Here is a 25019-nt window from a genome sequence, read left to right on the forward strand (position 1 = left end):
CGTCCGTCCGTCCATCCACCCATTCATCCATCCACCCATCCATCCACCCATTCATCCATTCACCCATCCATCCATCCATCCATCCATCGTCCTTTCATCTATCCATTTATCTACCCTTCCGAATGTTTGTTGCCAAACATTGGCGCTAATAACTCAGATGACTCTTTAGTCTAAAAAGGAACAAGAGAAATGGCAAGATTACTAGAAGGGGAGACATGGAGGCAGCAGATGTGTTTGAAGGTCATTGCTGACCTGAAAGGGGGAGATTGAGTGCAGAAAGGACCATGATAATTTGTTGATTTGTGTTCCCAAGGAAACTAAGGAATTCCAGAGAGTGGGGGTGGGGTGGATGTAAAGGCAGGTAAGATGGCAGGAAGTTGAAGTCCCCTGCTGAAGCTCTTTTCTTGACTGGTTTCCCAGCCCTGTGCAATTTTCCCACAGTATTGGGGACTGCTCCCCACTGTTTCCAGGGAATCCTCTCATCCCAGCACCTCTGGCCTATGCCCCAATTCTTCTATGCAAAAAAAAAAAAAAAACCCACAAAAAATTCCCACCAAGTTAAAGGCTAGAGGCTCGCCAGAGGCAGTAACACCTACCATTTTTGCTCTGCCCTGGCATGTAGCCACTGGCTGTGTCCCCTACAGAGCTGCCGCCTGGCTTGGGAGTCAGCAGAGGGCACTCGCCACACAGTCCCTGCTTGCACCTTGCTCCCACAACTGAGAATTTTAAAAACAATGTCTTCAGTTGTAGGGAAAATAATCAAAGCACTCCAGAAGTTGGTCAGACCCCCACTTCAGACACCCCGCTGTTCCCTACTGTCTCCTACCTGTTTCCTTCTGTCACAAGTGGCTTCTCTGGATGAGTGGTGGAGACCGTGGGGATGGGGGTGTCCTGAGCTGTGTCCCCTTCTTTTTCACGCAGCAGTGGGTGGGTGTCTTCTTCAACTAAGTCAACTGACTTCTTCCTAACCGCATGATGGGTCCCTCCATCAATCAAGTTCCCAAAATTACCTGCAGAAAAGCAACAAGGGGCGAGGATCCAGGTGTGAACAAGCAGAGCCAGGCTGCATGTGTAAGGAATCTAGGCCCCTGGCTTCCCAAGACCTCAGCGTGAAGGTGGGAAGAGTGAGGGTCAGACCCAAAAGAGAAGACAGAGTCACAGGGAGCTGTCGTTCCGTAAAAACGACTTCAGCTGCCAGCCAACTGGATTGCACCTCCTTTTCCTTCTGCTCCAAAGGAGAGCTTCCCAAAGGAAAACCAAGACCCTCTCTAAAGGGATGTTCTATCTTGGGCTGGTTTTGCCAGCTATACAATGGCCTGTCAAGATTTTTGGAAGCAGAAATAACTAAAGGGCAGTATTTGATGTGCCTTTTACTTATTAAACCTTGCATTAGCTCAAGCAAGAGTCATCACTATTTCCATTTTATAAATGAAGAAACTGAGACCCAGAGAATGACAGAAGCCCAGATAATGGAACCAGGATCAGTCACCTGAGGCTGTTTGAATCTATACTCTACTCTTCATGCTCTTTTTGAAGTATGAACATAAATCAATCTCTTGCCTGTTGACACTTGAGTAGGCAAGGAATGACTCATTCCTTTTTGGCTGAATCTCCACCGCGTGGCAGCCTTTGCATGTAGGTAGGTACTAGTTCTTTCCATCAAGAAATGAGCATGGTGGCCACGCCAACCCAGCAGGGTCCAGGCTGGTCTGCACTTACCAATGGAAACTTCGAAGCTAATGGGCTTGTCCCCAATCCTCCGGTCGATCATGCTAGCTTCAAAAAATGCTCCAAAGAGTAAAAATTCCTCATACTTTTCTGGTACAACCTATAGAAAGATAAAGAGGATCAGACAGGCCTGGCTCCTTTTCTCCCCAGGGACGCAGTTGGTGATGCTACTTGGCCCAGGGTCTTGCAGGCACCTGTACTCTGCCAGCTCTTTGAGTTGCATTATCCTCTTTGGTTTCCATGGGAATCACATTTGGGGGCAGGTCTGAAGGAATTTTTCCTGCTAGGCACTGTGATGTGCCAGGGGAGAGGCAGGGAAGCAGCCAGGCCATCGGGCGTGGGTCAGCTCACACACATTTTGCAGTAAAGTGAAACCCAGGCAGAAAACACTTTCAGAGGTCTGAGGCAGGTGTCTCTCTCTGGGCGCACCTTACAGGTGTGGGGCAGGGGAGGAACACTCAGACCTACCACTGGGGGTGGGTCGAAAGTTTCCACCTCAACCTCCGTTGAGTTGTTTTTGTCTGAAGAGTGCTGGGATTTTCCACCATCAGTTTTTTCAGCCTTGTCTTTACTGGAACCTTTGGAAGATTTGGAAGTCAACTTGAGATCCTTGAGTGACTTGGAAAATTTAGACTCATGTGTCCCTCCAGAGAGGATTTCTACAGCAATTTCCACCAAGATCCTGCCCCGGAATGAAACGCCTTCTCCGAAGCCTTCATTCAGTTCCTGATAGTCCTCCATTAGGCTTTGGTTCCTGGGTGAGCCATAGAGATTAATCCAGGCAGGGCCGAAGGTAGGTAGAAAGCCTAGAAAGATCCCAACCTTGAGTTAGCTGCCTAATATTTTCAAGTTTTAAGGTTGTTATTGTTATTGTTATTTTATGTTAGCCTCATGAAAGCTGTGTGCATTCATTTAGAAATGTATACTACAAGGGTAGGTAAGAGAAAATATTTATCCAGCTATCCCATCACCAAAAGGAAGGCCAGTGGCCATTTTGCTCTATTTCTCTCTGACATGCGTATACTTACACTTCCTCACACTTGCGATAACACCACAATCACTGCTGTGCACCTGTCCTGCTCCTTCATTCATCAAATGTTTATTGGTTCCTAATGTGCACCTGGCCCATACTGGGCACTAAATAGTGAGCCCAGGGGGGAGTACCGCTGAGACAAACATTAAACAGTGAATACTTATATTATTAATACTCTGAAGGCAATAATATACCTTGTGCTGTGAGAGCAAATAATAGGCCAGGGTGGCAGGACACGAGCCACCTCTCTGTGGAGATAGGAGAAGTAAGAGGAGTGAATTTTGAGCAGAGGGAACAACTACTCCAGTTGGAAAGTAGTTTGGAAAGACCAGGAACTAAAAGAGAAAGGCAGTGTGTCTGGAACCCCAAGAGCAACTGTGTGAGGAGAGTTTGGAGAGGTGTGAGGGTGTTGAGGGCTTTGATAAAGATTTTGGTCTTTATCCTAGAAATTGTGAGAATATTTTACAGGACTTAGGCAAAGATGTGACATCATGAGATGTGTGTCTTTTGAGCACACTGGCTGGTACATGAACGGCTGCAGGAGTAACTGGACAAGCTGGTGAGGGACCTATTTCATCACCAAAATTGGAGCTCTGGGACTTGGGTGAGGCAGGCAGTGGGCATTGACAACAGCCAACATTCTGAGATACAAATTAAACATAGAACTGAGAAGACCTGGTGATTTAATTTACTGTCAGCATAGGTATTTTTCTTTAACACAGAAAAATGCCCAGCATCTCTTGGACAACATAACCTTCCATTTTGACAGGCAGGCGCATGGCTGGTGTTTGCCTACATTCAAATCTCAGTCTCAGCAATTCCACTTTCCAGCTATGTGGCCTTGTGTATGACCTTGGGCAAGTTTTTTTTTTTTAACCTTCCTCATGCCTCAGTTTCCTCATCTGGAGGAAATGAGAGCGGGTACTGGTCCTTTCTCACCCATCAGAGTTCATACCCATTCAGTGCTTCAGTGGGCCTTGGGAAGTGCCTAAGAATATTAGCCACCTCTCTTAATAAACATATGTACCCTACTTTTTTTTTTTTTTAAAACAATCTACCCGCCCCCCCCCATTGTTGACAAGTAGATGCTTCCATCTTGTTTTAATTAGCTATAGTTTTATACTGAAATGTTTCCTCGCCACTGTGAACTAGTTTCTATCTCTCTTTGGAGTAAATTTTAAGAAGCAGAAATATTGTCTTTAAATGAGTATAAAATATTTATGGCCCTTGAGGTCTGCTTTTTAGCCACTGTCCCACAGACCCCTGAATATCTTCAAGATGGTAAAACATCTTCACATCCAGCCAGGAGACCCTGCAGTTAGGGGGGTACTTCCTGCATAAAGCAGCCTGTGGCCAACCTTGTCATGAAACGAAGAGCTGGCCACCCAACACCGAGGCCTTTCTGGGGTGCCACTCTATGAGGGGCACAGAAATGTGTAAGTCTCATCTCTTAAGCCAAGCTTTCAGTATATATGTCTATATGCACACACATCTCAATGAACAACAATTCGTAGTGCAGAGAAAGACACCCTTGGGATTTAAAGAAAAAAGGTTTGTTGGGACATTCAAAGAATTCACTCCTGATTATTTAGGTTTTTAAGTAAAAAACTTTATACTGAGTGGACGCTCTTTTGACTGATGGGCAACTTCGCTGGCACTCTCCAGCCACCCCCTTCCCCACCGCTCCCCACTCTGAGTACATGCTCAGAAATGCCTCCATGAAGCAATCATGCTCTCTTACTCCCATCAGTGACTTGGGGACACAAATGTTTTGGACCATTTGAACCTGTAAAAACCACTCTTGACTTGTTGGCCACAGAAAACTCTGTGGCAGGGTAAACATGGCCACAGACCTCAGTTTACCAACCTCTGATTAATCTAATCTCTTCATATTTCAATTAAAGAACATGAAACCCTGAGAGGGAGTGACCACCTCCAGAGCACACAACCATGTTCACAGAAGGCCTAGGACAAGGACCTAGTCTCTTGGACCCAGACCTGGCCCTGTCCTCTGCCCTGAATGGCAGGAGCACAGATTCTGCTTAGCAAGTTTCTTGCTCCATACTCTTTTAAAGATGAGGACTATGCAAACAACCTAAGCTCCCAGCCACAGGGAAACAGATAAAGAAGACATGTTAGATTTACACAATGGAATACTACTCAGTCATAAAAAAGGATCAAATCTTGCCATTTGTGATATGGATGGATCTGGAGGGAGTGATGCTAAGAGAGAGAAAGACAAATTCCAGACATTTCACCCAAATGTGAAATAAAAACAAAGCAAAGAAACAAAATCAAATCCTTTAAATCTGACTGTAGAACTGTGGGATCCTCTTCCCAGGTCAGGCACACAAGGCTTTACCTTTATCCCCATCCTGTTCATTGGAGATTTTCTTCAGGTCGATGAAGTGGGTTGCCAGGGTTATATCGTTCACGCTACCTTCATCCCACACCTGGATTTTCACCCTCCGGCACAAGGGAGGGAACATCTCTTTGAAGATGACCTGTTCGTGCCACACAGGATCAGCACAGTTCTTCTGTACTGTGGTTCGACCCTAAAAACAGAGCCAAGCAGGTGTGAGCTGTTGAAGAAAATGATAAACTAAAGAAAACTTTTGAATCAACTGGAAACATAAAGGGAACTGCCAAGGAAAGATGAATGTGTTTCCACCTGACACTCAGAAAAGTAAGTTTCACCCAGCAGCACTTACTGATAACCCCTGCTATAGCAGACACCCTGCCAGGCACCTGAGACAGGGGAAAGTCTTGGGACTCCCACACTACCAGGAGCATGGGTTGAAAACAGTCCCCCGTTATTAAGAAGAGCTGTTCCATGTGTCCCTAGGAGGGTAGCTGGTAAGCTTAACCCTTAGTTCAGGTTTTATAAAAGTTGAATCTTGTGCACATCATTTTCCCTGTGTCCTTGCCATAAAAGAGAGGTGATGTCCTAGAAAAAAAGGTGGTCCAAGCCAAAACACTCCAGCATTCACCCTGTGATGCGAGGGGCCGGGCAAGACGTGTGTTGCCTGAAGCCTCAATTAAGCTCTGACTGTGATACCTGTCACAGCTCAGGTGCTGAGAACAGAGGTGTCACGGTGCCCCAGGTGCCTCATGGACTTCCTGGGGAGGCGAGGAGCAGACTGGGAGAGCTCTGGTAGTGATTCTCAGGGCCTGGGAGCAGGATGGCAGCTCAGAGAAGTAGCCAGAACTGAGGAGGAGCCTATTCTCCTGGGTCCTAGACCCTGACCCACCCACAGCCCCCCTCCATGACCACCAATGAGCACTGGGGCACCCTATCTTACCCACCTCACTGCCCCCAGGCCTCTTTGGGACAAGCTTTCTCTTCCGAGATACTTCCCCATTATGATTTTAATTGAGTTTAATTTGAAATGGTAACAGTCAGGGCTCTGGGCCAGAGCGGCCAGGACTGGTGACTACAGCCCCTCACCATCTGTCCTGCGAAGGACACCTTCACGAAGGGGTCTACCAGGTCCTTACTGTCTCCCACAAACGCTTTGGTGACGTTGGCCATGAGGCTGGAGTTCATTTTGGGTAACCCCTCCGCTTTGTAGAGTCTGACGTAGAATCTGGCCCAGGGTCTCTCTGATGGAAACCCTTGAGGGATCAAGAGGTTCCTTTGAGGAGGAGAAAAATAAAAAACATAAAAACTCTCACTTGACAGAATAGAGAGAACTGGGAGAAGAAGTTCAGTTAGAGAGAAGGATCCTGATGTATGAGAAAAATCTGAAGAGATGAGGACTCAGAGCTAACATGGGTTTTCTTCCTTGTGTAAATGAAAGCGAAGGGTGTGAACACAATGAGTGCAACTCATTCTGATCCTGAGATGACAGAATAAACACCACATCAGCTTCCTACCTTAAAAGAGAACACTCATGTCTTCCCACTTCACAAACCAGAGGCTGAAACTGTAAGTGCTCCAAAGAAAATCAGCTCAGTTCAGATGAGCCAGGGAGGCCCAGAACAGTTTGCTCTATTATGCTTATCACAGGCAGACAGGCTGCCCTCACCTGAGATGCTGCTCCCTGCCTTTGACAACACACAGCTTGGTGCCTCTGATGGAGAGGACCCCAGGCGGACAAGCCAGGGACGCAGCTGTTCTCAGGCACCCACAAGAAAAGGAAGAGAAAGAAACATTGAGACCGGAACACACTGTCTCCCAGGTGCTCTGGTGGACTGTCTCACTTTTCTATTTGCTCCTCAGCATCGGAGATTTTCTGAGTGGCCTTTAAGATGTCGCCTTTCCCAGTCACGCTGATGTCACACTTCAGGTACCCCTTGGTGCCAGTCCTGATGTCGTCGGGGTCTGTGAGCAGGGCCCATTTGTCACAGAACTGGTGACCTGTAAAAACACCTCCATGGCCAGGTGTCCCGCACAGCTGGCCCCAGCAGCTCCCCACTCTGCTCCTCACCCATGCTCCCACATGCCTCTCCTGTGGGGGCTGGGGGGGACTACCTCATCGAGGTTATGCCCAAGTCTACCCCCCTCCCTCGCCTCCTTGGCTCTCTACCCATTTCTGCATTTTTCCCCCCAACCTGACACAGGCATGTGGAAACCTCAACCTGTGGAAACCACCTGGTGGGATTCTAGCTTTGACCACATGCAGACATGCATGGAGCACAGAAGTCACACGACTTCAGAGGCCAGAAATGTGGCCCATGGATCGTTTCACCTGGCCTACAGAGTCAAAACTTCAAAATCACTTACATAATCTAAACTTCTGGGTTATCTTTAAAAAAGAAAAATGTTAGATCTGGCCACACAGAGTTCACATGTCCATGTGACAGCAGGCAGGAAGGCCCCAAAGAGCTTCTTTCACTGGTTCCAAGCCAATTCCCACAGCTTTCATTAGCTCTTTAGTGGCTCAAACCCAGCCCGCTGTCCTCGGTTACTTCCACTGCCCAACGCACACCCCAAAAGCGTTGGTCATGTGAGAGGGAATCGCCGCTAAAGACAAGGGCCCTTTCATGAGATTGAGGTGTATCACTAGCTCTTGACCTTGGACAAATTACTTAGCTTCTTTGAGTTTCATTTTCCTTGAAGCCAGGGATGAGAACACTTACTGTAGCAAAGCCAGGATGGTAATAATTACTGTAACAAAGCCATAAATGACAAGCCAGTTCCTTATTCTGTGCAGGGTTTTGTACTAAGCACTTTGTGACATTTATTAACTTAGCCAACAACCCTGTGAAGGAGACACCATTTTATCTTTCTTTTTACTTATGCAGAAACTGAGACAGAGTTATGAAGTTATTTTCCCAAGGTTGCAGAGCTAGGCAAGAGCAGAGAGGCACTGGAAGCCAGACAGTCTGGGCCAAGAATCCATATTCTTAATGTCTGTACTCCATTGCCTTTCCTGCTTTTATCTCTCAGCACAAATTAGAACTTGTGGGATTTAAAAAAAAAAAAAAAAAAGCTCAGCGTCCTCCCTGGTGGTGCAGTGGGTTACAGCACAGCACTAAGAAGCTAAAGCTACCTCAGCATGAGTTCGATCCCTGCCCTGAAGGTGGCCCACATGACGTGGCAGACCTCTCCTGCTCCCCTCAGCAGTGTGCTTGTCAATGAGACTGTTCTGCTCCCCACTGTCTCTGGTGAATCTTCTCATCGGTCCCACACCTCTGGCTTGTACCCCAGTTCTGTATGCATAATAAATAAATCTTTTTTAAAAAAAAAAAGCTCGTAAGTATGGATATGCAAGATAATTATATCATTAGCTATTAAGTTTTGAGAAAAAGCCATTTCCTGCTCAACTTAATTGGCACTGTGGCTATTGAATGAGACAAGTGAGCAAATGAATGAGTTGGTCTCCGGATATGGCAAACCAGAAGGAGGTTGGGGGGGAGGGGTGTGGGGAGAAATGCTTCTTACCAGGTTGGTTGTACACAATCCCCAAGTCAACTTTGAAGGAGCCAATAGGTAAGCTGCTTCCTAGGATTTTGTGGTGAAACACCTGAGGAAAGATGGAGTTAGCAACCTAGATTTGCCTTTGATAAGTGTGTGAAATGGACTCAGGACACCTCAGAGAGGGTTCTAAGCTGGGTCTGATCTTCATTATTGTCTCTGAGCACAGTGACACTTGGTTAGCAAGCCTCTGGATTGTAAAGGGAGATAAAGGTACCACTTCCTCTTGGGAGATTTGCAGTAAACCTCTGTTGAAAGACACCTAACATCTCGCTGTCTGAAGATTGTTTTTTCTTCTTAACCAAAATGAACCCTGGCGCAGGCCATCTTCAACACTCATCTCTGCCTGGTAGAACTCCACTCATCTTTCAATGCCTAGAGTAAATGCCTCCTCCTCCAAGAAGCCAACCCTGATCCTCCACATGCTCCACAGGTAAAAGCGTTTTCTTTGTCTCTTAAACTCCCACAGCACTTTGCTCTCAGCATTCTCAGGGAACATGTGCTGTCTTGAGAAGTTTCAGGCATGTACAGTAGTCAGAGAAAGATCAGTATTCATCAACAGTTTGTCTGATCAGAAGTCAGCAGAGGACCTGGATGGTATGGAAGCATATTTTAAGGCCAATACTATTGAGATGAAGACATTCTGAAGAAGGTGATGGGCCTGGTGCTAGGTCCAGAAGCCACAATTTATGAGAAGCTGCTAAAGAGCCAGGGCCGTTCAACCTTTCACTTGGAAGGTGAACAGGAGGTCTGGAGAAAGGAAAACAAAAAATGCTTTCAACTCCCGGAAATACTGACATCCAGAAGAGTGAGTAGGTTTCCTGTGTGGGTACCATGTTGCAGGAAGGGAGATTTTAGCTCCCCATGAGAACTCAAAGTGTCTATAATAATTTCTGTAACAGAATGGAATAGAATAGATTTTCCTAGAAGTTCTGACCTCTTCGTCCCTGGGTGTAATCAAGTAATGCCCAAGAACCCATATCAGGGGAGATGGAAAGGGATTCCTTCACCAGCTGGAAGTTAGGGTAGGCGGACTCAGAGCTTCCTGTTAACTGACATGGTGAGTTCCTTGAACCAAGAATGATTTCCCTACTCTCTCCTACCCACCACATGGCCTTGTTCATATTAGGCATTCAGTGAATTAATGAATGGTTGACCTATAGAATGATGGACGAGACTTTTATAGCTTCTCACTAGCAACTTCGGGCAGAGGCAATAAAAAAGCAATTAACTCAAATGATTTCAAGAAATGACAGCCCTTTTCATCTCTTTCACGCTTTCTTCCTTTTTCAAACTTCAAGCGAGTGAGAGCACTGAGGGGAAGTAAGGACAGCTTGGCTAGAATGGGGCAGTTATTTAAAGCCACAAACACAAAGCTCATGCCATGCTCCCCACCCCCACCATGTTGCAGTGGTTAATGCAGCTTCCCAGAGGCTGAGCAGGAACACAAGCCTCAGACCAGCTAACTTCTTACATCAAAATCACCTCAGTCCCTGGGGGCCAGATGGGCGGCAAGAGCCCCAAATGGTTCTCTAACTAGCACAGGAGGCCTCCTCAAACCATCCACCCTGTGAGTTCCAAGGAGTCCTGGAAGGATCAAGCATTAGGGTATGAGGATGCTGCCCACCCCCCACCAGCCCCCTATCAAGGCAAGATGTAGCCAGGCTGCTACAGGCTGATGGCCTGAACTCCCCACACTTCCTCTCCCTCTTGAATTTATTCTGAGCATGCTCACTTTCAGGCTTGGGACTAGCAGGAAACTCAGATACTCCCTCTCAAAGAAGTGTTCCCCCTAAACTCCAGGCCTTTATTCCTCGTGTATCCTCTTCTTCCAAGTTAGAGGAACAGAGATCTGCAATACCAGCTTTGACTCTTTCTCTCAAGTCCACATGCCCACCGAGTCACGACCTTTGTCTACCATACAGCATAAAGATCCAGCTACTAGTTGTTTATCTGTAATCCTGATCGTCCTTTAGAGCCTAGAATGAAGCCAAATAAGCTGCCTGAGCAATGCAGTGTAACAACATCCTGGGCCTTGTCCCAGGCCCAGAATTATCTCCAGTACTTGTCACCCAACCAGAAACTCAAGAATGAAGAATGTTTGGCTCTTGAGGACTTTTCATTCTTCAAGAGTCACATTCTTCAAATGCTCCTGGGAAATATAATATAACCCCACTATTACCTAACATTAAGGTAGGACTTGTTATATATAGTATGTACATATTAGTGTACTTATACACACACACACACACACACACACACATATATATAATAGAAATGGAGATGCAGAAATGAATAGAAACAACAGAAATTGAGTGGGTGGCAAGGACAGGCAGTGACGTCCTCCAGATACATTTTGCCGTCTTCACATTTTAATTTTGATTGGAGTTGGTGCCAATTTCCTCTTCTCTGCATCATGCATTGGGGCATGAAGTAAGAATTCCATCCTTTCAGAACTATTTGGAAGACAGCACTTGACTTTCAACCCCAACTCCTGCCACTTTCAGACAAACACATGCTCCCTACTCCCTCCTGGGAGAAGCAGTGACCTCACACATTGGCCCAATGGATGCTGTGTGCATCCTCGGGTCTCTGTCCCTTTACTGAGCATATGAAGTAGGCCATAACCCCCTGGAGCCTGGCCTGCCCTCTCTTGGATGAGTAAAGTTTCACCAGGACACCTCCTTTCTCATTCTTTTCCTCTTTGTGTCAGTCAACCTTGATAATGCAGGCAGGAAGCTTTGTCTCTACTCATCACACTTGACCTGTTGAGTCAGAAATTCTGGCAGGACTGAGGAAGGGTCCAGGCTGTAGACCCAGCTCCCCGGGGGCAGGTCCTGAGGTCTACACTCAGCGGCAACTGTGAAGAGGCCGAGTGGCAACCATTTATCCCAAACCACATTCTCTGATCTAGCATTACGATAGATTTGGTTCCTTCCTGGCTCTTCCTCCTCCTTCTCTCCTTGTTACCCATAAAGAAGGAGAAAGTTACCCACTAAGAAGGAGAAGGTGCATGATTCATTATCATTAGTGTGACTATTATCCCAAGAGGAAACACTTGCTTCATAAAAAGACACCAACTGGAAATGGCAATCCATTAAGATGTCATTGGAAGCATATGTTCAGTTCCCACATTAGTCAGCTAACAATCAATCTGATGGCTTGATAGTAGCTTACCAAGAAGCCAAGAAGTAACTTCCAAGAAGCATATTTTCTTAAGAAAGCTTTTCCTCCCAAACTCTGCTGCATTGGTTATTTCAAGCTCTTCCCTGCTGGTTTCAAACTCATCAGCCCACACTCATCCTCCTCAAACTATTCATCCCTAAGTAGGCTGCAGTGTCCCAACGCCTCAAATTCCTCCCACCTCCCCCCATTCCTACCAACAATGGTATACTTACTGAGATCCTGATGATCTTGTCAAAAAGATGCATTTGGGACCCGATGAAGTCGAAGACAAAGTACTGTAAAATATAAGTTCATCCTGTTTCCAAAGATTCCAGACTTGAATATAAGAACTCTATTCCTGGAGTAGATTTTGCTACATGGTCTTTAATGGCAGCAATAAATCCATGAGTTGGTCACCCCGTTTAGAGGGTCATTTAAGTTTTCGTTTTTTAATTTTAAAAAGAATGTTACCAATGACATCTTTGCAAAGGAGACATGTGAGTTTCCTTTAAGATGGACACAGAAGTAGGTTACGTGCATGTATGTTTTCAGTAGACACTATAAACTTTCCTTCCAAAGGGGTATTGTGCAGCCATCCTAGGCCATTGGTTCAGCTTGAAAAAGAACCTTGGAGCCCTGGGCATAACACCTACAGATTAGGGGAAACCAGCCCCATGGGAGACAGCAATTTGGGCGCCTCTGCAGATCACTATATGCTCTTTCCTTTCTTACCCTTCTCTGCACTCATCACCGCTCTCCACTGCACTCCTGTGTGAGGTCCTCTGCCTTCTCCCCACCCCCTTCTGTGATGCTGCCCTTATAGGTGCAGACTCAACCCAGGTGCGCCCACTTACTCCATCAGGCACGCGTGTAAGGCCACAGGTGTTGATCATAGACGCTAATAGCGGGAGGGCAGAAGAAACCTGATCACTGCTGCCATTTACCCTACAAGGGGCTAAGTCACTCTATATTCCTATTGGCAGTGTAAGAGTCATTTCTCCCCACCTTTGCAAGCCCTTGATAGTGCCACGTCCTTTATTTTATTTCATGCCTACTATAATAGAATGATGGGTCAAAGTTATATCTCATTGTGGTTTTGACTTGGATTAAAACTGAAAATCAGTGACATCTGATTTTCTAGAAATTCAGTTTCGAACATCTATGTGAAACACCCAAGATTGACCAGGAAGAGAATGAAAAGAAATTATCGACAAGGGAGATATTTAATTTTTAGAAAGTGACTGAATTTTAGAATTGAAGAAATGATCTAGATTGATCTCCATATTCAGCAGATAAGATTAAAGGTGAAAGAATTGAAAAGACAGGCCTGGATCAGAGCTGAGTCCTGAGAAGTGGTTCCTGGTGCTGAAAACCAGCTGCACCTGAATGACTTTCTCCCACAGGTGAGGTCCTTTGCTCCCAAGACTACAGTAAAGGTTTGTTGTAGGCTACGTGTTTGGGGGCTGGTGGAGGGCTGGGGAGATGGAACTAAAATGTCACTCAATGGGTTATTTCTTTGGTTGTGGGCTGCAGGGTTGAGGAATAACACAGGACTGCAGCGATAAACATGACATAACAGGAAAGGGAACAGGGTGCCTAACAGCCTGCATTTAAGGGGCAAAACAGAAAAAGCAACGTGGAAAGTAAAATGTCTTCACATAACATAATGAGCCCTTCATTAGGTGTGGCTGAAAGGTTCCAATATGTCCAGTGTTTTCTGCTTAAGAAAATGGATGGAGAGCTCTCTCTGGTGGCCCAACGTGTTGAAGCATGGCACTATGAGGCTATCTGCAGCCACGGCAGCGCGAGTTCAATCCCCAACCAGGGTGGGACACACATGGTGCAGCAGACCTCTCCTGTCTCCCCCGCACTGCTCCCCTCAGCAGTGTATTTTAGTACATCTGCCTGTTCTGCTCCCCACTCTGGTGAATCCTCTCACCCCCTGTACCTCAGGCCTGTACCCCAGTTTTGTATACATAAATAATTTTTTTTAAAAGAAAGTGGATGGAGCTTGAGGGGTTTATGCTAAAACAGGAGAAAGACAAATACCAGGTGGTGTCACTTACATGTGGACTATAGAGAAAGCAAACAAAGGATCAGAGAAATTTAACCAGGAACTAACCCTAGAAATCTGACTCTGGTTACTTAATGCACTGAACATAATCCCCTCCAAGATACAGAAATAAAATTCAAAAAAGAAATCTGACTGAGATTTCCACCCCTCTTGGGGGGGTGGACATGGGGGTGGACATGGGTGTGATGGTGGTGGGGGCGGCATGGTACCAGCACCCCAGGGAGATCTCATATGGCCGAAACACAAACCACCTGTCGGCCAATGTTACCTCAGTTGAAAAATAAAGAGACTGAGAAAGAGCAAGGAAGAGAGAAAATGAAGGAACATATGTGAACCACAACAGGGATTTTCTCATATATATATTCATATTTTAAAGCATTTTGGTGTTCAGAATTTCTTTTACATGGAAATTCGCCTATATAAAAAAACCTCTTCAAAAACCCTTCTGTCTGGTAAGGCTGAATACATGAGATGCTGTCTGTGTTTCCCTTTGAATCAATAAATTAGTTCCACATTGTCTTCCATGAGTTTCACTTCTTTCAGACACTATCACCTCACACAGGGCCCCTAGACCTCTGAACCAACACAGATTTTTCTAGCTAGGAATTATTCCCCAGCCCTACTAACTGGCTCCTTCAACACCTAGTGGCCTTTGGGCTTAAAAATTAGGGTCCACGGTAGGTCCAAAGTTGTACGAAACATTTTTAGTTCATCTGTAATTTTTTTTGCCTCAACTTCCATGTTTTTACTTGACTTCCTACTGATTACTCCTGGCCCCAATTTAATGTCATTTCAATTGAGGACTTGTCTGCATGAAGCAAATGTTAATTATGATGATTAACCAGTCTTTAGAGCTTTGTGGTTTTAGAGGCTTTTAGAATACATTATTTCATCCACACCAAAGATGTTATGAGCCGGGAGTGGAAGAGCAGGGGAAACTGCCACTTTCACTGGCAGAGGGCTGTGGCAGCACTGGTAAAGAGGAAAGGCGTTAACAGCTCACGTGGGATTTGGGTGATTTCTGTTGATTTCCTTATCCCTGCTCTTCCTCCCTCCCTTTTCAATTACCACTCCTACTAGGGAAATAATTAAGTTTACTGCATTTTTGATAATTCATGGTGTCCAAGTGCCTAAGGAGAAACAAGCATTCTTGTTTGCTGTTAGCTGAAGTAAAAATTGTTGCTTTGGGCCCTCCCTGGTGGTGCAGCAGGTTAAAGCACAGCACTAAGAAGCTAAAGCCACTGCAGCTTCAGAGGTGACCACATGACGTGGCAGACCTCTCCTGACCCGCCCGCTGCTCCCCTCAGCAGTGTACTTCATCAGTTGGCCTGTTCTGCTTCCCACTCTGTCTCTGGTGAATCCTCTCACCGCCCCTGCACCTCTGTCCTATACCCACTTCTGTATACATAATTAAATAAATCTTTAAAAATCTTTGTTGGAAGTTCATTTTGTTCTATCCAAATTTATTTGCCCCAGTTACACCATGTGTGAATAGTATTACATATAATATTTGTAAACAAAGGCTGAAAAACATTAATGTCTGTCAAGGAGAGATTGATTGGTTTAGTAAATTATGGCATGTGAGTATAATAGAAACTTAAAGCAGTGAGGGGAAAATGAGATTAAACTGTGTGTTCTGATTTCGTATTGTATATGGTGAGAATGCTTGGGAGAAGGGGCGGAGGGATTCAAAGACCAGAGGAACAAATATTTATCCTGATAGATCGTTTTATACTCTTTGTAAATGTTATCATTTTTAAACAGTGCAATCATTCTTTTTAAAAAAGAGAATTTAATGTGTTTAATATTTAGAGATTTCATGTCTCTTGGATACTTCCCTTTACAGCTTATAGTGCTTTGAAAAATATGACTGTTTTCTTGCCAACTCAGTCATGCCTGTTTTAAAATTAAGAATTAAATTTGCAATGTCTCTGTTATGCAAAAGAACATCTATCTTTTCACTAACCAGTAAGCAACACATTTATTGACTGTAAATCCACAGCTTATAATGGATAAAGATGAGCTAATAAGAAATGGGTCTACTGAAAGGATAAGACTGAATTTTTTAACCAGGAGGAATTCCTTGCCTCTCCTTTCCATGAACTGAGTTAAACTATGGAGCTGTAAGCAAGAAGGCCTTACCTACTTTCTATTTGACTCAAGCATACCCTGGAGCGGCTGTGAAGAGCGTCTCGGTGGAGAGGACGTTGGTCACCTCCAGGGCTTACCTCATTATAAAATGGGCTGTTGGTTCCTTCCTTCGCCGAGCTTTGCTTCTTCTCATCCCCAACCTCAATAGTCACAATGGGGTCAATGTTTTCACCCACCAGGTGACGAGCCTCAATGATGGTGATGGCAATCTGCAAGACAAGCACATGACCGCTGTGGACCTGGCTGTCGGTTCACCCAGGACTGCAGGAGGCTGAGCAGAGGAGCTGTCACTTACCTGATAGTTCTGGGACCTGACTTCCCCATCGTGAACCTTTGTCAACAGTTTAGATCTATTAAAAGAAAGTCAAACATATTTGTTCCATCAGATGGGAACATGCATGCCACCACAAGCTACTAATATTCCCCAGGTACCCCTGAGTGCTTTTGTTTATACTGTATCACATGTTCTCTCTAGAGCTCTGGGAGAGGTAGATAAATGGACACGTGACTTAACCTCTGTGGCTCAGCTTCCCTGCGCTAAAAATGGTGCTAAAATACTACTTACCACATGAGGTGACTATTGCAATTAAAGAGGTGATGTATACAAAGGCTTTATTATATGCCTGGTAAGTATCAGCTCTCAATGTGAATGTGACTATCAGTATTATTTTTTATTTTATGGAGTGAGAAACTGAGATGACTCAGGAAGCCCGGGACAAAGCAAGGTCCCAGTAAGGGCTTCCCCTCTGCCTGGTTCTATCCACAGTATCACTTGGCCTTTTCTGGAAGATATAACAATTCTGAGCTTCATGATGACTTTTGAAAACAGACGAAAGATCGAATTGGAAGGAATGACCAAGATTCCATCTCACTGAGACTTCACATCGCAGGAGATTGTACTTCTCTGCATGGTCATAATTGAAAACAGATGTGCAACACCCGGGCACTTAGAGATCAGGGGATAGGAGACAGATGAAGGATCCCTGGTGTCATAGAAGCAGCACTGGATGGGAAAGGAAATGAACTTGAGTTCCTGTAGAATTTTATTCTCTTGCCTTCTAACAGAGTCATTCTGCCGTTGATGGAATTTCCTTTCTGCTGGTTATAATGAGTCCAGTAGGAAAAGAATAAGCTAATAAAAATCTCAAGATTTTGTGCTGCCAGCCTTAATTTCCTCATCTGAAAGTGGGAGTTATTATTCCTACCACCTAGGGTTGCTGTGAGGATTGAAAGAGATAAGAATCTCTTATATAAGAAAAGACAGGTTTCAACAAGTATACGGTCACAATAAAATGGTAAATGTGACTGGCCACTTACTATGTAAAAACTCTATGCTACTCTCAGAGTGAAAAACAAAGAAAAGGCAACCATCTTGGTTCCTGCAGAACTAACAATCTACCTGAGGGAGGGAAGACCAACACAGAGCAAGAACTAGCAGGTACAAGATGCCATAGGAAAAATAAGCGTGATACAAAGCCAGAGAAGAAAAAATTCCCCAGCTTAAGAAGATTTCAATGCAGTAGTCAAATCTTGAGTGTTTTAGTGGGTTGGTAGAATTTCATTTGATGGAAAATGCACAGACAGGAGAAATAAAACAGCTTCTAGTCCTCTTGCTTCTACCTTCCTCCATCCAGTGCTGTTACCCTGTTTCAATAAATGACCAGGGATATTCTAGAGGATATTAAAAATAATTGAAATCCCTACTTAGGGGCGTTGAGGGAGTGTTTGTCAGGGTGCAATGTGGAAGGAAGAGGAAATGCAGTGAGAATGTGTTTGCAAGTTCCACGTCTTCTCTGAAGTGTCCACCTCTGGGCTGTCACCTTCCCTAGTTAACTGTCTCCCACCCCTCTGCCACACAGGGAAGCATCAGTTGCTTTACTGTTAGTGCTCAGTGTGAGTGTAAAAAGAAGGGGTGGACAGCATGGAATTATCGTAAGAGACTGACAAACAAATATGGTAGACTGAGGAAAACTCTGAAAGCCCCAGTTACTTGCTTCCAGGCATCAATGTTCTTTGGCCTATAAATTATAACCTCTGCTCTGTGGATTGATCGTGTGGCTTGCACTGGCCAACAAAATTCAGCACAGATGACTGTCAACGTCAAGAAACTTCCCTACTTCTGCTTGTTCTCTTGGAATAATGTCATCACCTCCATGGAAACTAGCCTGTTGGCAAATCTAATACTCTATTATGGAGAACCGCTGGGTACCAACTGAAGCGATCCAGCCTCCCACCAACCAATCTTCTCATTAAAATGTGTGGAGTGCCTAGTGATCAGAGATGCATGAATGGGTACTCCTACTCTCTGAAGCCAGTCAAGCCACCCAACTGGCCCACAGAGACATGAGCACTATAAATACTTATGGTATTAAGCTACAGGGTTTGGAGATTATTTGTTACACACCATTGTTAACCAATACAGCAATCTGCACGCAGAAGCCCAGTGGTTCCTGACTTTTTGTTGGGCAGTAGAACAACCACCTTCTTATGTGCAACAGACACAAAGACGTCTAGGACCTTGATGAGCTAAGAGCAGGTAGGTGAGGGGCAGCCCCTGAAGCTGTTGCCTGTTGCTACCATCATTCCTGAGCTAAGAGGGTCGTGAAGACCTTAACTCAGCATTGAAGACCAGCAGCGGGCAGTGCCAGGGCCTGGGCTGCTGAAGGCTGGCAAGAACCAAGAGGCCAGAACTGCTGTGGAGGAAGCTCAGGGGACACAGAACTCTGTCTTGCAGCCTTGAGTCTTTCACTGGATGTCCTCTGTTCTCCCAGAACCTGCAGGGCTCCAGACACGTGGTGCTAATGGCAGGGACCAGCACTGTACCTTCTCTTTGGACCAACTGTGGGGACAGGAGTGGCAGAAGCATCATCATAAACCAAATCTCCTCCAGGTCCTTCCTGGTGAGAAGGTCCCTCTTGTGGTACTTCAACTTCACCTTGATGGTCTACAGAAGCAAACAAAGGAATAACATCTCTGTTAACCTTGAGATGTGGTTGGGATCTGAGCACCTTTATCCCCAGAACTTTTCCAGTCACACAATGACAGTCCCTGATAGCCTAAATGATACATCTAAATCTTTGGCAGAAGAGCAAGATACAACCCCTTAGGGATGGAACAGCCAGGCACATACCTTCATTTTACTAAAAAAAAAAAAATTGCATCTTCCATCGAATCCTCAAACAAGAGTAGACTGAAATGCAAGGTGTGATGGGAAGAGCATTGCACCAGGACAGTAAAGACAAGCTTCCCTGTCCTGGTCGAGCTGTGTGGAGCTGTAATCTAATTAGGCGCCAGGTGAGGCCATTCTGTGGTCTGAGAGCCAATTTTGAGAAACAAGCTATGCGGTAGTTAACTACAGTTCCACAAATACACAGACACTCCTAGACCTTGGAAGCTCTAAATGTGATCTTATTTGGACAAAGGGCCTTTGCTAGTACTATTACCCGAGGATTTTGCAATGAGATGGTCTGATTATACTCATCACATGGTGATCACACGTACCCTAGAAGAGGGAGGTGAGGATAGGAGGAGTCACTGCTACCCAAGGCGGAGTCTAGACAGGAGCTGCCACACTGAGGACAGTCTCACGCAGCCATCAGGAGGTGGGAGAGGTGGAAACGAGGTTTTCGGAGGGAGCAGGTTTCCGCCTACATCTTGCCTTTAGCCCAGCGATACTATTGGCAGACAGTTTCAAGCCACCCAGTGGTCGTTTGGCACAAGTCATAGGAAACTGACATACAAGTAAAGTTTAGAAAATGTAAATGAGCAAGTAGTAAACAGATTCTTCAGGTTTCCCCTCTTCAATCTAAGGGATTCTGGTGCATTTATATGGGACATTGCTATGTGGTCCCAGTAGAGGGCAGATGGCTGCGCACTCTGAACAGGATGATGTGAGGACTTTTTACCAAGGCACAAGTAGACGTCTGATGCCCACAGCAGCCAGTGACTTCTCAAAGCTTCCAAAAAGTATGGAGAGTCAGGCCCCGTCAGCTTGCTTACAAAGAGCAGTTAGAGCAGTATGCATAGATAAATAAATTTTAAAAAGCAGCGAGCAGTGACCTTCCTTCAGCTGAGGACCACAGCCTACAGGAGCCTAAGGTTTCCCTTCTCAGACCTCCTGCGGGGTCACCCCCTTGCCTAAGGGACTTGGATCATGACCCGGGAGCAGCGGGGAGGCCAAGGAGAGCTGTGAGCACCATGCGGAGGAGTCCTACACAGGGATCTCCTTCTAGATGCGCCAACGTCCACTGGCCAACACCTAGAACCCACCCAAGAGAAAACACGAGGCAGACGCTCCATGACCATCTGCTGAGTAGAGCATGAACGGATTCTCGTGGGAGGTACCTGGGAGTTGGTGGCTGGGAGTAATTAATGGATGGGTTCAGATAGTTAGAACTTTACAAATGAAGGATAGCTGCTTGGACCCCAAATACAAGGAGGTTTTGAGAATTTCTAACCTTTTGTCCAGAAAAGTCCAAGCTTGCCAGGTGAGATCAAGAAGGAAAGTCCAAAGTGTACAAAGTTCTGTAGACTCTGTCAGTCTCCCACTGGCCCCCGGCCAGCTGGATGGATGCCGTTTACTTTCTAGGAGGGGCCTCACTCCTGCCTGCTGTTTGCTTTGTGGGCTGAAGCCTCTTAATTAGAATGTACCACGGGAGACAGCTCTTCAGAGATGTTAGTGGTTGCTGCCCTGTGTCCGCCAGCTTGTTCTTTCCTACCCTGTGCAGTCAGTCAGGCTCCTCCCTGGCAGCCAGCATGGGACAGAAGCCCTGCCCTGGTGTGACATGACCCAGCTTCTCTGTGGGTTAGCTGTGTGACTTCGGACAAGTCACGCATCCTCTCTGAACTTCAGTTGTAAGACAGGCCCAAAGAAACCTACATTCCAGACTTAGGGAGGATGTGTGCAAGCCAGAGCAGCAGAAAATGATTAAATGTGTTAGATAGATATGTTATAATTTTTTTTTAAAAGATTTATTTATTTGTGCATACAGAACTGGGGTACAGGCCAGAGGCTCAGGGGCGGCGAGAGGCTTCACCAGAGACAGAGTGGGGAGCAGAACAGGCAGATCGACGAAGCACACTGCTGAGGGGAGCAGCGGGCGGCCAGGAGAGGTCTGGCGCGCCATGTGGTCACCTCCGGGGCAGGCGGGAATCGAACTCATGCGGAAGCGGCTTTAGATTCTCAGTGCTGTGCTTTAACCCGCTGCGCCACCAGGGAGGGCCAGATATGTTATAATTTTTAAAAAAATAACAGTCTTGTAAAAATCCTTAAGGGGATTTGCTGTATCTTAGTTAACCCTGTGTCACCAGAACCTACCACAGGATCATAATTTCTGTACACTAAGGGAGACCCCAGAGCCTTTTCCACTCATGACCTGAATCAAGTTAAAAGAACGGCCACTACTTCTATTAAACCTAAAGCTTTGCCTCTGCTGAAAATATAATGCGTCTCCTATCCAAAGGAGGACTCTTAGTCATTACTGACACTAACACTAACTTAGTCATTACTAACACTTTAGAATGAACAAGTAATCCTGTAGAATTATTTCTTCCTTAAGGACAAGACACGGGGTTCAACAGGCCATAAGGCGAGAGGGCAGCTGCCGTGGACAAAAGGAACAAGAGGGGTGGAGATAAAGCCGCTTAGGTTTAGGGGTGCTCCAGAAAGCTAAATTTGAGCCGGGTGTTGTCAGGGCTACCCAGCAGAAGCCTCCAGAGGGCCCACTGGAAACAGCCAATCCTATCTGATTAAATAAACATGGCGTCTGGCCTCCACTGGGGCTGGCCACGCCCACTTGACTTTGTTCAGGAGAAGGAAGTAGAAAGCCCGGAGCCTGCACTTAGATCTCAACACCGCTGCCTTCGGATTCCGTGTCTACTGTGCTTAGGGGTCAGGGAATGCTCAAAAATGTCTTCATGTAAACAAATGGTAATTGCTTCTCCACCGTGTGCCACTGGGCCTTCTGAAAGGTCTCTGAGGAACACTCTACCTTTGAATGGGGTGGAGGGAGCGTGCACACAGCCCCCACCCCCTCAGCAGCTGCTGTCCTCACTCCTGTTCTCAAAATCTCACTTAAGCCTGCCGGTGGCCACCCAGGACAACCTAGCCACCCACATCATACTGATGTGACAAAGCTGGGAAGCCACTGAGTGACTATCACAGGCCACAGAGCTAATTAGAACAGAAATGGGAGGTGGAACGTTATCACTGCGCCCTCTAGAGGGTCTGTTTCTAGAGCCCAGCCGCTGTCCACCCTACTGGCTTGGCCCACAGGCTGGAAGACCACTGTGGTTGGCGGGGTCTGGAGACCCAGAACCAGCACACTCTTGCCTCACTCCCACGAAGAGTGGACTCCATGGTCAGCCAGAGAAGCCCACTTTGCAAGACCCCAGGAAACGGTCAGTGCTGCCCACTGCCCCAAAGTCTCACCTTGGGCAACCTTGTTGGTTAGGATCAATCCCTTTTCTCCTTTCTTCTTCTTCTTCCTCAGTTTCAGTCCAAACACCCCTTTTCTGAAATAAGAAGAAAAATTAAATAACAGTAATAGTGACTCTGAGTCATTCAGACATGCTAGAAAACGCACAGACACACACACACCCTGAGTTGACGTGGAAACCTAACAACCTCCTCATCCACCAGGGTGGGAGTCAGATGGCTGCAAAAGCTCTACTTTTGCAGAGAACATGAAAATCCCACCTGGACAGAAACCATGACGCCCACTCCCAGCCACACCTGCAAGAGGCTTAGTGTGAATACTACTCATCACACTAATGGGCATTTCGCCTCACCTGTGCCAGGCACTCAAACTCATGGCACTGTTTAATCAGGTCAGCAGCCTTCTCATACCCCCTCTCCAGTGAAGAGACAGGGCCCAGAGAGGTAGGTGGCGTCTCAAAGGTCACACCAGAACCCAGACCGCTCTGATTTCAGAGCCAGTCTCCTGCCAGTGGGCAGCCTGAGCTGGCCAGTCCCCTGAACTGAGTGCACACCTGCTCCAGGTTAGAACTCCCCATGTCCAAGGCCAAGTGGCCCTGGGATGTTTTCGAGGTCAAACTACAGGTCACAACTCAGTGGACATACGGAGCTCAGAATGTCACTACAATTATTGTCACATTAGCCACAAGTAGAAGCCCCCAGGAAAGGGCTCTGATCCACTGTCTCTAAGATGACAGGAACATTCCAGATGCTTCACCCCCTCCTGAGAGAACCCCTTTCAGAAGCTGAGGTTGAAGAGCACCGGCTCTGTGGAAGGGTGGATGGACACAACTCAGAGGCTAGCCCTGGCCTGGAGGCAGGCCCTAGGAGGCAGGAGTAGGGGGGAACGAGGAGGGGATGGAGAAGGGAGGACAGAGCGTCAAAGATGCCAGCCTGCTCGGGGAGGAGCCCACAGTCAAAATGGAGGGGCCTCACAGTTTTCCATTCTGCTTACATTGCTAGGACTCGCAAGGTGGCCTAGCACAGTGGCCTGTGTGAGGGCTCCACACTGAACACTTGCATTCCAAGCAGGGCTACCTCTGCCACCTTGAGGGGTCCCTTAGCATCTCTAATCTCCAGGGCACACATGTAAAGCTAGATAACAACTATAACGCATCTAACAGTGCTTGGAACATAGTTGCTCCGTAGATGTCAGTTATACTTGTTCCCATCCTAAGGGGCAGGAATAGAACCAAGGCGCAGAAGCTACTAGGAGACAGATGTCCATTCACTCACCCACTCATTCATTCATTCATTCATTCATTCATTCATTCATTCAATTCTGCTTATGCCTTGCCTCGATCCTGTGAGAAATTAAGGAATTAGCCATCACACTGGGGCTGTCTGAACAGTGGACTGGGGGGCAGCTAAGTGTCCTGTTGCTGGAGTGTCCAGGCAGAGGCTGAGGGCCACTGGTAAAGGGTGTGTAGGGAGGGGAAGCCTCAGAATGGAGGCTTGGTCTGGCTGAGGGGGCAGAGGCTTCGTGTTCTTTGAGAGTCCGGGAGATATGGGATGGAAAGAATGGAACCGCCCAGACATGCAAAGGCTGCGTGAGTCACAGCACCCCTCGAGGCCAAGTTCTCCCGTGGGTGTAATGGAGATGATAATAAAGTACCTACTTATAGAACTGTACGGATGCAATGGTGGGAAGGACCCAAGTACCTAGAACTGTACCTGCTATATATAGTAAGTGTTCAGAACACAGCCTCAGACCCTCTCTCAGAGATCATCTTTGATCTGCCTTCGTCCTGGGACAGGACCATCCTAAGTCTCCCAGGATCTTGGGAGATGATACCCAAAGGGGATTCCCTGGCCTGAAATTTCTTAAAGGAAACTTCCAATAATAGCCCTCACTACCCCATTTTCTAAGAGGTACCAAGCAGAGGGCTAAGGTCAGCACCTTCCAAACCCGAAGCGGCTGGTGATCCCCGCGGGCTCAGTCATTTCAGGGAGGCAGAATCCCGAATCCCCCAGAGGCCCAAGCAGTCCGCAGACTACTGGAAAAGACTCAGATGTTCCCATCTGCAAATACAACACTGCTGCTAATAAGTGCCAGCACCTGCCAGCGGGGTCTTAAAACTTCCTTGGGGCACAGACACAGTTGCTGCGGTGGGTGGGGAAAGAAGAAGGGGAGTCCCATTTCTCAGAGGGCACCCCGCACCCCACTGGAGGCACCTGAGGAAGCCCAAATGGTACTAATGACCCGAACTACTTTCAGAGATTTTAAAAATCAAGGGAAGAACTAGCGCTGAAAGCCCATTGGAGGCACAGCTCATGTCCCTGCAGAGGAGGCCGGAGAAGACTTTCAGCCCTGTCGAAGGTTCACAACCGGCTCTGCCCACGGTGGGTGGAAGCTCTTTCACTAACACACAGTCTGTTTACTGAAACCCTGACTCAGTCCAGAAGGGCACTCTCAGCAAGACTTCCAGCATGGAGAGGCTGCTCTGTAAAACTGAAGGCTCCCTCTTTCCTC

General features: G+C 46.5%; 1 protein-coding gene across 1 annotated transcript in view; it reads right to left on the reverse strand.

Annotated features, from left to right (window-relative positions):
• FER1L6 (fer-1-like family member 6) overlaps positions 1 to 22883 on the reverse strand; it is a 78025-nt gene extending 55142 nt beyond the window's left edge. Inside the window, exons 1-13 of the mRNA XM_012722905.1 lie at positions 22861 to 22883; positions 22502 to 22584; positions 18895 to 19015; positions 16367 to 16421; positions 16149 to 16280; positions 12080 to 12142; positions 8649 to 8730; positions 6965 to 7121; positions 6210 to 6396; positions 5124 to 5316; positions 2197 to 2534; positions 1720 to 1828; positions 827 to 1010 (exon numbers count right to left, since the gene is read on the reverse strand). Coding sequence (XP_012578359.1) covers positions 827 to 1010; positions 1720 to 1828; positions 2197 to 2534; positions 5124 to 5316; positions 6210 to 6396; positions 6965 to 7121; positions 8649 to 8730; positions 12080 to 12142; positions 16149 to 16280; positions 16367 to 16421; positions 18895 to 19015; positions 22502 to 22584; positions 22861 to 22883 — 1727 coding nt within the window. The remainder of the gene's footprint in view (positions 1 to 826; positions 1011 to 1719; positions 1829 to 2196; positions 2535 to 5123; positions 5317 to 6209; positions 6397 to 6964; positions 7122 to 8648; positions 8731 to 12079; positions 12143 to 16148; positions 16281 to 16366; positions 16422 to 18894; positions 19016 to 22501; positions 22585 to 22860) is intronic.
• Between the last annotated feature and the right edge of the window lie 2136 nt (positions 22884 to 25019).

Source organism: Condylura cristata, unplaced genomic scaffold (genome assembly GCF_000260355.1).
Source record: "Condylura cristata isolate star-nosed mole 26May11 unplaced genomic scaffold, ConCri1.0 scaffold00009, whole genome shotgun sequence".
Classification (NCBI taxonomy): Eukaryota; Metazoa; Chordata; class Mammalia; order Eulipotyphla; family Talpidae; genus Condylura; species Condylura cristata.